The 15,421-nt window shown below is 43.6% G+C and overlaps 1 protein-coding gene across 1 annotated transcript; it reads right to left on the bottom strand.

Moving 5' to 3' along the window:
• Positions 1-3,004: 3,004 nt before the first annotated feature.
• LOC125548224 (uncharacterized) lies at positions 3,005-4,020 on the bottom strand. Its single transcript, XM_048711886.2, has 2 exons — positions 3,678-4,020; positions 3,005-3,583 (listed from the first exon to the last, which is right to left on the bottom strand). The coding sequence occupies exons 1-2, from the start codon at positions 3,951-3,953 to the stop codon at positions 3,326-3,328; spliced, it is 534 nt and encodes a 177-aa protein (XP_048567843.1). The 5' UTR covers positions 3,954-4,020; the 3' UTR covers positions 3,005-3,325.
• Positions 4,021-15,421: the final 11,401 nt, after the last annotated feature.

Raw genomic sequence — 15,421 nt, 5'->3', positions numbered from 1 at the left:
AATCACAAACAGTTCATCTGAGTGAACCGTATGTTGTATATTGCACACGCCTTCATATGGCTACCCGTTTCTTTTCTTTCGCCTCATCGCAAACAGTTCATTGAACTGAACCGTATGCCCTGCATCGCACACGCAACTAAAATCTGAACCATGTTTGATGCATCCTCCATCACAAACGTTTTGCACCTTTTTTGACGGTTCTTTTACACCAACGTTTGCGATTATTGCATCGCACACAGTTTCATCGAAGGGTCTCTGATTATAGTATCGCGTTAGCAGCATCCTGCAGTAGTGAGTAATCATGTGAATTTGATTCCCGTTCATTGTTTTGATATTATGTTGTGTTGTTGTTCCTCTGGTGGTGTTATGTGAACGTCGACTACATGACACATCGCCATCTTTGGGCCTAGGGTAAGGCATTGTGGAATTAGTTTGTAGATGATGGGTTGTGGGAGTGTTAGAAACCTAAACCCTAGTTTATGAATTATTTCGTAAGGGGTTGTTCTGGATCCAATTGCTTAATGCTATGGTTAGATTTATCTTAATTACTTCTTTTGTAGTTGCGGATTCTTGCATGGTATAATCATAAGTAGGTGTTTGTTCAAGTAAGGACATTACCTTATCTCAGTCCACCTACGTAAGACATATCAAGGCAATGAACATTAACTCAATGAATCGTGGTAAAAGTAACTTGGCGATATTCCTATGTGTCCTTAAGAGCGTTTTACTCACTATAAGAAGTATCACCGGCTTGTCCTTAGCACAATAAAGGATTGGACCACTTGCCACACTTTGTTACTATTGTTACTTGCTACCTTGTTCAAACTATCTTGTTGTCAAACTGTCTATCAAAATTATCTTACAACACTTGAAGTGAAACCTTACTGAAAACCGCTTGTCAATTCCATCTGCTCCTTGTTGGATTTGATACTCTTACTCATCAAAAGGACCATGATCGATCCCCTATACTTGTGGGTCATCGGTGGCTAGCTTGGCTGAAAATGCTTTAAGGGAGTTCGCATAAGGGGGTTACCAAGGTTCCAGACCCTCATGGTGAGGTAATACCCTACGTCATCATCATGCTTATTGTTCTATATTGATGATGGAGCACCTCGTGCGAGGAAGTTACAAGGATGATGAATATGACTACCGAGAGTCTAGTCTACCAGAGTATATGGGAATGGCTACCCCTAGCCCCGCCTTATATAGGGGCTAGGGTTTACACGGAACCTATCTGATCTCATGCGGCCGCCATCTTAGCTTGAACGCTAAGATGGTATTCTAGTCTCCAACTAGGCCCCCCGGGCTGCTAGACCTCCTTCAGGCCTCCTTAGCCCTGAGGCCAACCCACTGTCGGGCTTCCTAGCCTCTGGGCCACCCCGGTGTAGTGCACCATCAACAAGATCCACAAAAGGATCACTATGTGGCCAGACGGAGTGCAAACCTTCAACCATGATGTTCTGAAAACCCACCATCTTGATCTAAAACGATTGGAAGTGAAACCGGGATTTGCGATAGAACGCAACATTGGTCGAGATCAATAATGGGCAAGGATTGGATGGACGTGGAGAGGGCCTGCATCAGACAATCTGGATGTGTCAAGTCCCACTCAATGGTAGAGAACCAGCGATCAATCTTTTCAAGCGTAGGAGCACGATGCTTGTTACTCCACGTGTACCGCCTTCCCATCAGAGGAGATTCCTTGAGGTTAAGATCATGAAGGAAGAGCCTGAACCTTCCCATTATTCTATGGTTTAGAAAATTGTTACCTCGCTCCGCAAGTACGCAACACGATTAGTTTCCAAGATCCACAACCCGTTGATGTTAGTAGATTTTAATTATTACAATGAAATTCAGAAGTTCATCAAAATGTTAAGAAAAAGGAGGTGTTGCATACGTATTCATTCTTTTCGTTGATGTTAGTAGATTTTAATTATTACAATGAAATTCAGAAGTTCATCAAAATGTTAAGAAAAAGGAGGTGTTGCATACGTATTCATTCTTTTTAGAAGAACAAGGCTTTATTACCTTGCCGTCTGTGTTGAAAATCGAGCATATGGGCTAGCCACACTATCAAAATAATTGTTTTGTACTACATCGCGACAGAAAAATTGTAGCATAAAGATCATGTGAGCTAGGCAATGAGTAATAAGATGGAACATGCCTTTACTTGTTTTTTCTTCCTCTCTTTCCGGGTTGGACTGCCTCCGTATTTTTGGCTCATAAGAGTTATGTTGCGCCAGAGAGAAAAAAAATGTATGTGTGAAGCAATGGGGCATAAATATTTTATATGCAATCAACATGATTTACCTGTCATTATATTGTTATAAGATTAAGTAAGAACTAAGAATATGCAGGGTTCTATCATGTGCTTCTTTCTTTCCTCGGCGCTCCCTCTCTCCCACCTCACCTCCACCATTTTAGGTTTTGCCGATTTTTTGACCGTTTTTTCTTGAAAACTGCTTCAACTGCTCCATGTCTTATTAACTTACACGTCTCTTAGGACAGTCGAGTTCCTTGCAAATATGTAGTCGTGCAGATGCATCGAGTGTAGGGAGTAGCTCGTTGGGGATGGCACTCACGTCTAACTCGACTAGATTAATTTGAAGTTATAAACATTCTCTTATGCCAGCTCGGTTCAACGACAGGTGTGTCGTGTGCTGGCCGAGCCTATCACCTTGAGATTGAGCACGTTCGGACGTGTTGTGATGATACCTTGGTCATAGTCGGCAAGGACGAGAATGAGGATAAGCGACGACACGAGTGGGACGATTTTTTTAATAAAGAATATGGATCTGTTGAAAGGAGGGTATTGAACTATGCTTATGGAGCCAGGGGCATGAGATATTTTTTCTCCCGATACAACGGACAGACATGTTTGCTGGTAAGAAAAGAAAAGAAGGAAAAGAGTGATGGACCTAAGTACAGGCACATCACAGCCATATAGGCCGCTTAAATTCCCCCGTCTGAAATCAATTTGAAAGTACTACGCAACACATGTATGTAAAGCTTCCTCTACAAACTGGTAACCATTTCAATTAATAAGGTGTTAAACAAGATTTACATGCATGTATCGGTCGCGCGTGGCAGCGTACGTTTATCAGTCATCCCACAGTTCCAGAACGAAAGCATCAGCCATTCCGTCAGCAAATTAAGCAGCAGCTAACTCTGGCACCGCCAGTTTGATAGCTAATCGATCAATCTAATTCTAAGCCCCTCCTCTGATCCTCTCCCTCTCTCCCGCATGGCGCTTCGCCCATGCATGCACGGACACATGATTAATTAGAGTAGACACTTCGATCTATCGAGCTCACCGTGGCGTCTCCTACAGCCTCAGCTCCAGATCTAGCTCTTCCGTGCTTCCGGCGCCGCCGCGGCCGCTGGACTCGTGGCTGTGGCGCATCCAGTAGTCGTACTCGTGAGGCGTCTGCTGCTGCCTCTGTCCTGACGACGACGAGTCATGGACGACGAAGAGCGGCGACGTCGACGGCGGCCGGCTGGAGCTGTTAGGCAGCAGGTTCTCCGCGTAGTACTGGCTGTACTGCACGTCAGCGATCCTCCGGTCCATCGCCTCAAAGCAACCCTGAGAAACCACGCGCGCGCACAAAGGTAAGCTTAAGCTACGCATACATGTCATCTGATGCATGCAGCATTTCGATTTTCAAGTAGGTACTTACAGCTAGATAGGGCTGGAAAGACGATGCGGCGCCGGCCGTCGGGACTGCGGCGTACGGCACCTGCTGCGGCGGAGGCGGCGGAGGCAGGCCGGAGCGGTACGCGGCGATCATCTGGTTCTGCATCCGGATCTTCTCCAGCTGCGCGACGCCGAGCCCGCGCTGCGGCTGCTTGGCGGCCTTCATCTCCGCCGCCTTCTTCCCGCCGCGCCTCCCCGCCCTGCCGGCGCCAGCCTCCAAGCACATCTCGCCGGCTCCGTCGACGCTGCTGCTCCCCATATAGTATCACCCGCGTGCTATGCAACAATGCGTTTATATACACCGACGATGGCGACTCACCAACAGCGACAGCCAGCAGGGCGCGCATATATATACAAGTAGGAGTCCATGAGGGCGCCATTGATTATTGGTGATCCATCGTCGACGGGGCGCTAGCTGGACGAGATCCTTGGAAAGATTCAGGCCGATCTGCCGCGGCGATTTTCTAAGCCACATCTCCAGCTTCCAAGAACGATCGCCCTCGCCAAGTAGGACGTGACTTTTCCCCCCTTGATCGCGCGATCGTGTCCATTAAAATTAAAATACCGAGCCTGGATGTCTTTCCCTCCGCGGAGATTTTAAATTGGATCCACCCGGCTCACATGTCAGTGGCTGTATATGAAGATCTGGTGGGAGATGGCCACTCGTGGAGCTCCTGGCCAACAGGGGTTGTGGACAATATGATAGTGCCCACGCGTTGGGTGAGGGTGTTTTAAAGGGGATCCACGCTTGTCGCGAGCCCTGCAATTTGCGTCGGCATCACTGTCACAGCTAGCTAGCATGCACAAGCATACATGATTCGATCCCATCATGCGCCCGAGTACGCCCAGGCCCAGCCATCTTGGGCTGCTAATCATTAACAAAATCGCCAACTCGTGTAGTTGACGTACTCCGTGACAGCGGAAAGAGCCTCAGCAATATGCATATACAAAACGGGAGGCAGCTGGGAAGCGGAGAAATCGTATCAGGATCATAGCCTGATCTGCACGTAGATTATGCAAGGACTTGAAGATCCGCGGATCAATATATATCCGCAGATGAGTAAGTACTCCTAGATCGATCGATCGATCCGAGTTTAATTAGTTGCCTCCGCCTCGTGAATCGTTGGCGCATTTCGACCGGCGCGTGAGGACTGCATCGGGGTAATCGCAGCCTCGCAGGTTGCATACGTGCGATGCAAGTGATGTGATCTATCCATATCCCGGGGGTGCTTAATGCGTTGAAAAATGAGATCGGAAGGTGCTTAAGCCTAGATCAGTGCAGATTTGGGAGATCCCATATCGTGGGCTTGTGGTTGGTAACTACGCATGGGGATGTGATCTTCCTAGGACATGGGAGATGCGCGCGCGATTCACGCTAGTCTTTCGCGTGCTGTGCAAATTACTGACGTTCAAGAGGTTTGGACGTAGTATCTTTTCTTTTTTTGAGTTGTAGTATATATCTTGGAAGATCCGGTGATCTAACTCACAGATCACATGCAACAATACGCGTGGATATGTGCCTTCATCTGCTACCTTTTCATTTTTTCTTGTTTAGCTCGGTTTATAGCCCCACGTAGCGATGTTGGTTTCCTTGTGTGAAGATGGCTTGTCTAATTTTCATTTAGAGCATTACATGGAGTGTCCTCCAGCGGTTATCATGTCTCGGAAATGAGCTTCCATAGACGCGAGATATATCGCCTTAGAATGGCGGGTGTGGGGAGAGGGGGTGGTTTCCCAGCTCGATTTTTTCAGTGGAATTGCTTTTTTCGCGAATACGCAAAGCTTGTGTATCTTTCATTGATAGAAGGAAATAGAATGGGTACAAAGTTAGGTACAATACATGACACAAATGCAAGAAGGTGCGAACATGCTGCACGGAACAGAGGAACAAGGGATGCTTGGTCCAGAACAGAGGATACACACAGCTAAACCCACCAAGACCCAACAAGAGAGGCAGACCGAACAAGTAATGGATTTAACATCGGCAAAGTCACCACCAGGGACAACCACAAGCGAACAAGATAGCGCCTTCAAGAAGGAGAACGGCGCCGAGACGCCGGCGCCATCCGATCCGGAGAACCGGACCTAGGGTTTCCCCTGAGCTCGAAGAGGGGCATAGATGGAGGCCATGACAGCGCCTTCAAGAAGGGAAAACAACACCCGTGAGTGACGCCGCTGCTAGCACTGGCTAGCCGAGCAAGGATTTCTCCTTGGCCTGAGTCTAAGATATCCCATAGCCATCGAATATGGACTCTATGATGAGGAAGTCACTGCCGGTCGAAACTGTCACATCAAGAAAGGGTTGGTGGGGTTGCACCTGCCGCCGGAGGATGGCACAGTGCGCCATCGGACACACGAGCATTGGTTCTGGCTCAAGGTGAGGCGTGGAGGTATACGGCGTCGGGGACGCGAGGAGGCAGAGAAAAACCTGCACGGGGTAATCATCGGCAACCGGCGACGCCAGCAAGCTAGGAGCTGGAGGAACGCACATCCCAGCTATCGAGGCCATAGCCAACAGGACATCGACGAGCAGAGTATGCTAGAGGAGAATGCAGCTACTTGGTCATTGGGGCCGGAGCGGCGTCGGCAGAGGCGCCGCAGGCCACGGACACCGGAGAATGCAGGTCCAAGGCCATCAGGGCCGGAACAACGCCGGAAAACTCACTGCAGGGTGCCACTCGTCCACCAAGCCGCCAGGCTGACGCACCGTCAAAGGCAGCCGCCGCTGGGGATGCAACCACCGTAACCTCAACAAGCCACCATGGTCCACTGCAGCTCGAGGGAGGGAGGAGCACCACCGGAGACGAGGTCCGGCCAATCAAGGCCAGCCCGCACCTGGACACAGAACCGCACCAACCCGAGGCTAACATGGCTGCGCCATAGCGGGGGCAGCGGGGGAGGAGCAGCCAGGATGCCCCATGGCACGCTACCGGACGCCCGCCACTGGACGGCCGCCGGACCGGCAGGGGTAGCAGCCGAAGGGGGGGTGGAGGACGCCGCATCTGGTTCTCGGGGACGTGGGGAAGGGGTGGCGCCGCGTGCGGGGAAGTGGATCCGCCCCGCCGCCGCCATCCCGGGGCGCGGCGCGGCTTCGTCGGCCCGCCCTTTGGCGGCGGCGATGCGGGGGCAGGAGGAGGAGAGGCCTTACGGCGGCGGCTGTCAGGGTTTCCCCCGTGTCGCCAGGGGAAGGCGACACGGGGCGGAGGGGGTTTCCGCCGTGGACCCGTTTGGCTCCTTCAGCGGAATTGCAACACGCTAAACAAGGAAGTAGTGCAGTGCAGGTTTTTTAAGAGGGTGTGATGCCAAAGCAAGTCAATGATACAGGGAATAGAAGGAGAGGATTGATGGAATCGATGGATATTGTATTGAGCCTCTCGGGCGGTTTATATAGAGTACAAGGCTTGAACAGCAGGAAGTCTCCCCTAGAGATATGGCTGAAGATAATTACAAATCATAGTCTACCATATACAGGGATATGCCTATATACTCTAACAATTCCTAAATGAATTAATCCGCAATTTTTGAAAGATTACAACCCAATCAGCCTCTGTGGCGTTATTTACAAGGTGGTCTTGAGGTGCATGATAGATTACCACCCAAATAGCCATATTATTACAAGGTGGTCTCAAAGTGCATGGTTAACCAGTTACGCCCTCTCCTTGATGAGATTATTTCTGAAACTCAAAACGCCTTCATTCCAGGGGATGATCATTGATAATGCTATGATCAGTTTCAAGTGTTTTCACAATATTGCATCCATTCCATAGGGAGAATGATCACTGAGAATGCTATGATCGGTTGAAGTGTTTTCATAAGATTGCATTCACTCTAGGGAGGATGATCGCTCTCAAAAAAATCATAAGATCCATCACACAAGGAACCCTCAGAACACCCATTGCGCCTACAAGCTTCATTCCGCTAAGTTGTACGATCATGTCGACTTGAGATTCCTTGAGTCTTTACTTAGATTGGTTTCTGTGAGAGATGGACTAGATGGGTTGAGGAGTTGTGTGTGCTTGATATGGTACCCCGTTAAATGCAATGGTGAAATTCTTGAAGCTTTCAATCCTTCGAGAGGTCTCAAGTGAAGGAAATATGCCCTAGAGGCAATAATAAAGTTGTTATTTATATTTACTTATATCATGATAAAAGTTTATTATTCATGCTAGAATTGTATTAACCAGAAACTTAGTACATGTTGAATACATAGACAAACAGTATGTCACTAGTATGCCTCTACTTGACTAGCTCGTTGAATCAATGATGGTTATGTTTCCTAACCATAGACATGAGTTGTCATTTGATTAACGGGATCACATCATTAGAGAATGATGTGATTGATTTGACCCATCCGTTAGCTTAGCACGATGATCGTTTAGTTTACTGCTATTGCTTTCTCCATAACTTATACATGTTCCTATGACTATGAGATCATGCAACTCCCGAATACCGGAGGAACACTTAGTGTGCTATCAAATGTCAAAACATAACTGGGTGACTATAAAGATGATCTACAGGTGTCTCCGATGGTGTTTGTTGAGTTGGCATAGATCGAGATTAGGATTTGTCACTCCGTGTATCGGAGAGGTATCTCTGGGCCCTCTCGATAATGCACATCACTATAAACCTTGCAAGCAATGTGACTAATGAGTTAGTTGTGGGATGATGCATTACGGAACGAGTAAAGAGACTTGCCGGTAACAAGATTGAACTAGGTATTGAGATACCGACGATCGAATCTCGGGCAAGTAACATACCGATGACAAAGGGAAGAACGTATGTTGTTGTGCGGTTTGACCGATGAAGATCTTCGTAGAATATGTAGGAACCAATATGAGCATCCAGGTTCCGCTATTGGTTATTGACCAGAGATGAGTCTCGATCATGTCTACATAGTTCTCGAACCAGTAGGGTCCGCACACTTAACGTTCGGTGACGATCGGTATTATGAGTTTATGTGTTTTGATGTACTGGAGGTAGTTCAAAGTCTCGGATATGATCACGTACATGACGAGGAGTCTCGAAATGGTCGAGACATAAAGATTGATATATTGGACGACTATATTCGGACACCGGAAGTGTTCCGGGTGATTTCGGAGAAAACCGGAGTGCCAGAGGGTTACCGGAACCCCCCCCCCCCCCCCCCCCGGGGAACTAATGGGCCACATGGGCCTTAGTGGAGAGAGAGATACAGAGAGGGCCAGCCAGGGCAGGCCGCGCGCCCCCTCTAGTCCGAATTGGACTAGGGATGGGGGGACGGCGCCCCCCTTTCCTTCTCCCTCTCCTCCTTCCTTTCCCCCTCCTAGTAGGACTAGGAAAGGGGAGTCCTACTCCTACTAGGAGGACTCCTCTCCTGGCGCGCCCCAAGGGCCGGCCGGCCTTCCCCCTTGCTCCTTTATATACGGGGGCAGGAGGCACCCTAGGACACACAAGTTGATCATTGATCTCTTAGCCGTGTGCGGTGCCCCCCTCCACCATAATCCACCTCGGTCATATCGTCGTACTGCTTAGGCGAAGCCCTGCGCCGGTAGCTTCATCATCACACCGTCGTGCTGACGAAGCTTTCCCTCGACACTTAGCTGGATCGAGAGTTCGTGGGACGTCACTGAGTCGAAGTGTGCAAATCACGGGGGTGTCGTACTTTCGGTACTAGGATCGGACGGATCATGAAGACGTACGACTACATCAACCGCACTGTCATAACGCTTCCGCTTACGGTCTACGAGGGTACGTGGACAACACTCTTCCCTCTCATTGCTATGCATCACCATGATAGATCTTGCATGTGCGTAGGAATTTTTTTGAAATTACTGCGTTCCCCAATATCCAGCAGGGCGGCCCTCTCAACCCATACTTGTTTCTCTTCATTCCGATAGCCTAGCGTGTATCCTGGACATGGAACTTGAAGGAGGGAATCTAACCCCTATTAAAGTGGTCAGAAGCGACCTGGGTATCTCCAATAGTCCTTTTGTAGACGATAACCTCCTCTTTTAAGGCTTCAGTCGAGCAGGCTACACTGGTACGGAGACCAGTAGCGCTATTTTGACAAGGCCATGGGTTAAGAGCAGCAAAGTGTTCTATCTTATTCAATGAGTCTTGCCCGGAGCATATCAGTAAGAATCAAGGCCGAACTAAGAGTGGAAGCGAGTACTTTTCAACCAATCATGGATAGATTCACCAAGAGATGTACCAATTGGTCGGAGAAATATATGTATCATACGACCAAAGAAATTCTTATAAAGTTTGTGGTTCAAGCCTTACCCACATATTGTATGGGAGTATTTAAAATGAGTTTAGAGTTTTGTGAGAAGTAAGAACGGCTCATCAGAGAACTCCACTGGGGTTATGAAATGGGTCACCGGAAAGTTCACTGGTTGACCTGGGATCAGATGAAAAAAATCAATAAAGTTTCATCGGTTTTACAGCTCCAGAAAAGTACTTTTCTTCTGTTGTATATTTTACCCTGATTTCCAGCTGCCCGCTAAATTCCTAAGAATTTTCCTCTCCGTGTATTACATACAAATCAGTGAGAAAAGGGCATTAGAATTGAGCAATAATATGAAAAATATCATTGATAAAGAGTAAATTATAATAAGAAATAGTGACGCTAAATGGAGGGCATGTTGCAAGCATATACTCTTGTCGAGGTGTGAAGGCCTAGCTTGCAACGGTGGCTCCTTTCATTGCAAGTGGGAATGGCGGTACGGGATGATGTGAGTTTGGTGGTGCTTTTTACTAAAGTCTCACATGCTTTCGAGTGAAAGCTTCAGGTTTCAAATGCTTCATTTGTACCTGTCAATGATAGTGTTCATGGCATTCCCTTGTTGAAGGCATTGTCCGGAGTTTGTTTGGATTTTTCTTCAGGACGAAAACCCGTGATCTAGTGTCCATGGCTGGATTTGATGACGGCATTAGATGGGTTTTGTTACTTCTTAAAGGTGTCATTGTTGAAGCATCTTTCGCATATCTTAGTTGTTGTCATCAATGGTGGTTGATGTTGATGGTTGTTTCCACATGTTTCAGTTCACCTTGGGACTTTTGGATTTTGTGTTTTTTGTTTTCTTTCTTTGTGTGTGTGTGTGGGTGGGGGGGGGGGGGCATGTGTGTGTTGGTGTTGCTTGTGTGCGTACTAGTCATGCAAAGTCTGAGTGCTCATGGCGATTGTATTTTGTAGACACTACATTATGAGTCAATAAAAATGTTCTTTATCGTGAGATTATTCTCTAGATGTGACATTATGAGTGAATAAAAATGTTCTTTATCATGAGGCATGGGTGACGTGCAAATAATATATCTTGCTTCAATACACATGCAATTATCTAGTAATAGAATAACTATGAAAAATATATGGCAAAATAAGTAGTTGGAAAGCCAATCATTTGACATTGGCCCGAGATGCTAAGAAATAAATATTGTTAACAGGACTACTAAGCCTTGTCTGTGACCACTTGGTAGATGGGAGATTCCCCAAAAAATTACAAACCTTATGGAAGTATAAGAATATATAATTTCCTGTTGTATGAGTCTTTTAGAGTAAAATGTAAGTAGGAGATGAGATTTTCAAAGACAATTGTACAAATAACCACTTAATACCATTTTTGTCTTCATAACAGTGTGGAGTGCAGATGGAGTTGTCTCTATTACATACTGCCTTCATTCGGATAAACTTGGCATAATTCAAAAAAGGGCAGACTAAGGCATAGCCTAGTGGTGGAAAGGGGTTGATGCTTTCCCACCCACCTAGGTTCAAAGCATGGTACTTGCAATTTGGATTTGTTGCACCAATTATACTGTAGGGGCCTTCCTTAGTCTTTTTGTCAAAAAACAAAAAAAAAGAAAAATCAAATATAAAAGGCTTGTCGCTTATCCCTATATGATGAACTAATCATGAGTAAATGCATGAAACCCTCGCGAGCTTACCAAAAGAAGGGTCCTACATCATGATACGATTAATTTCATGGACTATGGTGTGCTATATAATTATTTTAACTGTTAATTAAGTATGTAAGAAGGTCCACCTAACATTGGTTTTTTAGGTTTTAGTTTTTTCCAACAGCTCCCGAGTAGGACCCACCCAGCGTGACTACCAGCGGAAAAAATATGAAGGATTCTTTCCAAGAGATTTTGGTGGATACATATGAAATAGAGTGAAAAATATTCCGTGTATCATTTAGTCCTATAAAAATCAAACAGTCGTTGTCTGAAAAATGCACAATTATACTCAACCAAATTCCTAGAAAAAACAAAAGGCCCTACGTGCCAATGCTAGACTTTAGGTTAAAAATGCATCCTTCTCAAGCTAGACGAATGGCCCCTATATGATGCATTTTGCATCAACTAGGGCGTGTGGTGCACATGGCGCAGTTAATAGGCCACAGGCCCGGTTCGCTCTTACGTGTTGTTTTCTTCCCCCGCGCGAGGGGTACAACAATATGACTTTACCCCCTTTTTTCTTTGGTTTCTCTCTTGTTTTCATTTAGCTTTTCCGATTTCTAGTGGGGGGGGGGGGGGGGGGGGTCATTCGGTTTTTAGCAAACTCAAATATATAAATTTTTAAAAGGGTGAATTTTTAAACATTTTGTGAATATGTTTAAAAATTTTGCAACAATTTCTTAAACTTTGAAAACATTTTTTGATTTCAAATATATTTTGGAAATTTTTATTAAAAAATACAAACCATAAACATTTTATAAAATTACAAGCATTTTCAGAAAATAAAACAAAACGTGAAAATAATATATGAAAACTATAAAACCTGACAAAGAAAGACACAAACAAGAACATTTTTAGAGGTAACTAAAAAGAACAGGATCAGAACCTTCTGAAAGATTCCCAAAACAGAATCTACGCTAGCCAATTAAAACGCTGGCCCACTCTACTCGCTCCCTTCACTGTGCGAATAGGGCAGCGCTATGTCTTGCTTACTACAAGACCTAGCGTGCTCTTGCGTCAGGCTTCTCACTGAATGCGGCAGTCCAGGCGCGCAGGAGACCACAGTCTCGTTTTTTAATTTATGTTCATCTCTTTTCCTTTTCTTTAATTTTTATTACAGTTCCAAATACTTTAAATAAATATATTAAGAAAAGATCTTTACATAAAAACATCTGAAAAATATCAACCAAATAATTGAAAATTATTAAATGTGTATAAATAAAATATTTCTCATGTTTATAAAATATATATATATAATATATACAAAAATATACAGTATGTGTGAAAACAGTTGATCATGTATTAAAAAATGTTAATCAAGCATTTGAAAAAATACTAAACAATTATTGGAAAAAAATAAACAAGCATTTGAAAACTTTAAATGTGCAGAGAACAAATGTCGACCAAGTAATTTAAAAATGCCAAGCTTGTATTTAAAAAATGTTAATCAAGCATTAGGAAATATAAAAATAAGTATAAAAAATGTTGACCATGCGTACCAAAATATCTTAATCTTGTATTTGAAAATTATAATCAAGTATTTGAAAACAGTTAAAATGTGTTTACAAAAAATGTTGACCATGTAGTCAAAAAATGTTAACCAAGCATTTGGAAAATATTAAATGTGTATAAACTATAAAGAAAACGTGTCTCATGTATATTGTAAAATGTGTACGAAAAAATATCCAATATGTCTGAAAAAATGTGATCATGTATTTAAAAATGGTAATCAAGCATTTGAAAAGCATATGTTAAATAAGTGTTTGAAAATTATTAAATAAACATTTGAAAAATGTTAGATATGTAGAAAAATGTTGACCTTGTCTGGAAAAATGTTAATGTTGTATTAAAAAAAATTAGTCAAGCATTTAAAAAATTTAAAATGTGAATAGAGAATATGCTGACCATGTATTATTTGTTTTTATTAAGCACTTAGAAAATGTTTAAAATGTGGATAGAAAAAAAATTGACCACGTATTAAAAAAATATGTTAAATTTCTATTCAAAAATGTTGAACGTGTATTAGAAAAATGTTATTGACGAATATGAAAAATGAAGAATGAAAACAAAAATAAACAAAGAACACTGTAAGCAAAAGAAACAAACGAGACAAAGTAAAAAACAAAAATCAAAGGAACAAGTGCAAAAAGAATGGAACACGAAAAAGAAAACAATATGAAACCAAAAAAGGGAAAAACAGAAGCATTGAAAGAAAGAATGGAAATAAAATCAGTGAAAACTGAGAAGGATAAAATGAACCAAAGAAATCGTATGAAAAAGAAAGAAACAACAGAATACCTATGAAAACCGAGAAAACCAAGAAAACACAGAGAAACCCAATGGAAAACAAAAAAACCGAAGAAATCCTTGAGAACAAAGAAAACTAAAAGAACAAATAAAAATAAAATGGAAAAAATAAAAACTGAACGAGAACCATCGGAGGACATGCGACCGATCGAGTAAACAAGAAAGAGCGAACGAAAAAGAACAAAAAATGGGCCGGCCCAGAAACAGTTGAGATGGGAAAACCTTCAGCGAGGCGAGAGCTATTCTCGCTATAAGCGAGATATAGCTGTCGTGGTGCGAATAGCCGAATATTTGACGCACAACAGGGCTGGCCCATTTCCATGGCACTGTAGTTATTACTTACTTGTTGTAAGGACTAGATTACTGTCGAGACTCGGTCACTGTGTCGTTTCTTCGTTGGTTTTTTTGTTTATCTTTAAGACAAAACTCAAAAGTAAGTCTCTTAGAAAGCGAACTATTTTTTAAACTCTGTGAACATTTTTAGAACTTGCGAAATTTAAAATGTGCCCATTTTTAAATTTTGGAACTAGTTCCAAAATTGCAAACATTTTTGAAAATATTGAGAACATTTTTTTAAATAGAATCATTTTTTAAGTATGAATAATTTTTAAATCAAGAACAATTTTGAAATTTTGAGAAGTTCGCGCCTTGCATGGAGGTCAGCGGTGGTTGCATTTGCTGGCAAGTTCCGCTGTGAAGAACTGAAGATTCGGAGGATACACCTTGAGTGTGTGCTCTACAGCATCCGCATATCGCCGTTTCTAGTCTAGGCCGCTATATCCGGTTTTTATTGGAGCACAGGAAGTATTTTATTGCATTAACGGTACTTTACAAAGAGTAGTGTGAAAGGCATCACACTTGACATGGTGATAACATCCCTCACAATACAAGGACTTGCTTCTGAAGAGAGACGACTAAAAGATGTAGGCATGTTGTGAATTTTGATCACTAACTTTGATTGATGATGTGCTTTTATGTTAAAACACCTATTGATGTGCGCCACCCTGCTACTAAGAAAAGATGGGGACGCCTATATAGTAGTAAGAATGGTGAAAGTCCTTTTCCCATCCCGGGCTCAAATGCTCCATAATGAACAGTAAAATCGACAAAAATAGTAAAGAAGTAAAAAATTCTGAAATTTTTTGTGGTAAATTTCTACATATGTTTTGTATGCTTGCAAAATTTCAGCACGAAATGACATTCGTGGAAGGCGTGGCAAAAAATCAACACTCTAAAATGCTTTGAAAACTAGCATTTTTGGAACAACCATTTTGTTCTTTTCCACAACTTCCAAGAATGTTATTTCGTGCTGAAATATTACAAGCATACAAAACATTTGCTAAAGTTTATCACAAAAAATGCAGAATTTTGAATTGTTTTACTCTTTTTTTTCCAATTTTACTGTTTATCAAGGAGCATTTGAGCTCGGGAGCAAATACTCCACGTCCCAAGAATGGGCATTATGTTCCAATGTCCTACGTCTTTGAA

This window comes from Triticum urartu, chromosome 3A (assembly GCF_056163025.1).
Source record: "Triticum urartu cultivar PI428250 chromosome 3A, HENAU_Tu73, whole genome shotgun sequence".
NCBI classification, from domain to species: Eukaryota; Viridiplantae; Streptophyta; class Magnoliopsida; order Poales; family Poaceae; genus Triticum; species Triticum urartu.
The sequence above is the reverse complement of the archived record's forward strand: the minus strand, read 5'-3'. Positions and strand labels throughout refer to the sequence as shown.

What these genes read in the sequence shown, in the direction of transcription:
- LOC125548224 (XM_048711886.2), bottom strand. Translation starts at nt 3,953, where the DNA reads ATGGGGAGCAGCAGCGTCGACGGAGCCGGCGAGATGTGCTTGGAGGCT. An exon ending in CTTTCCAGCCCTATCTAGCT is followed by an intron (nt 3,584 to 3,677) that starts GTAAGTACCTAC and finishes GTGGTTTCTCAG; the next exon opens with GGTTGCTTTGAGGCGATGGA.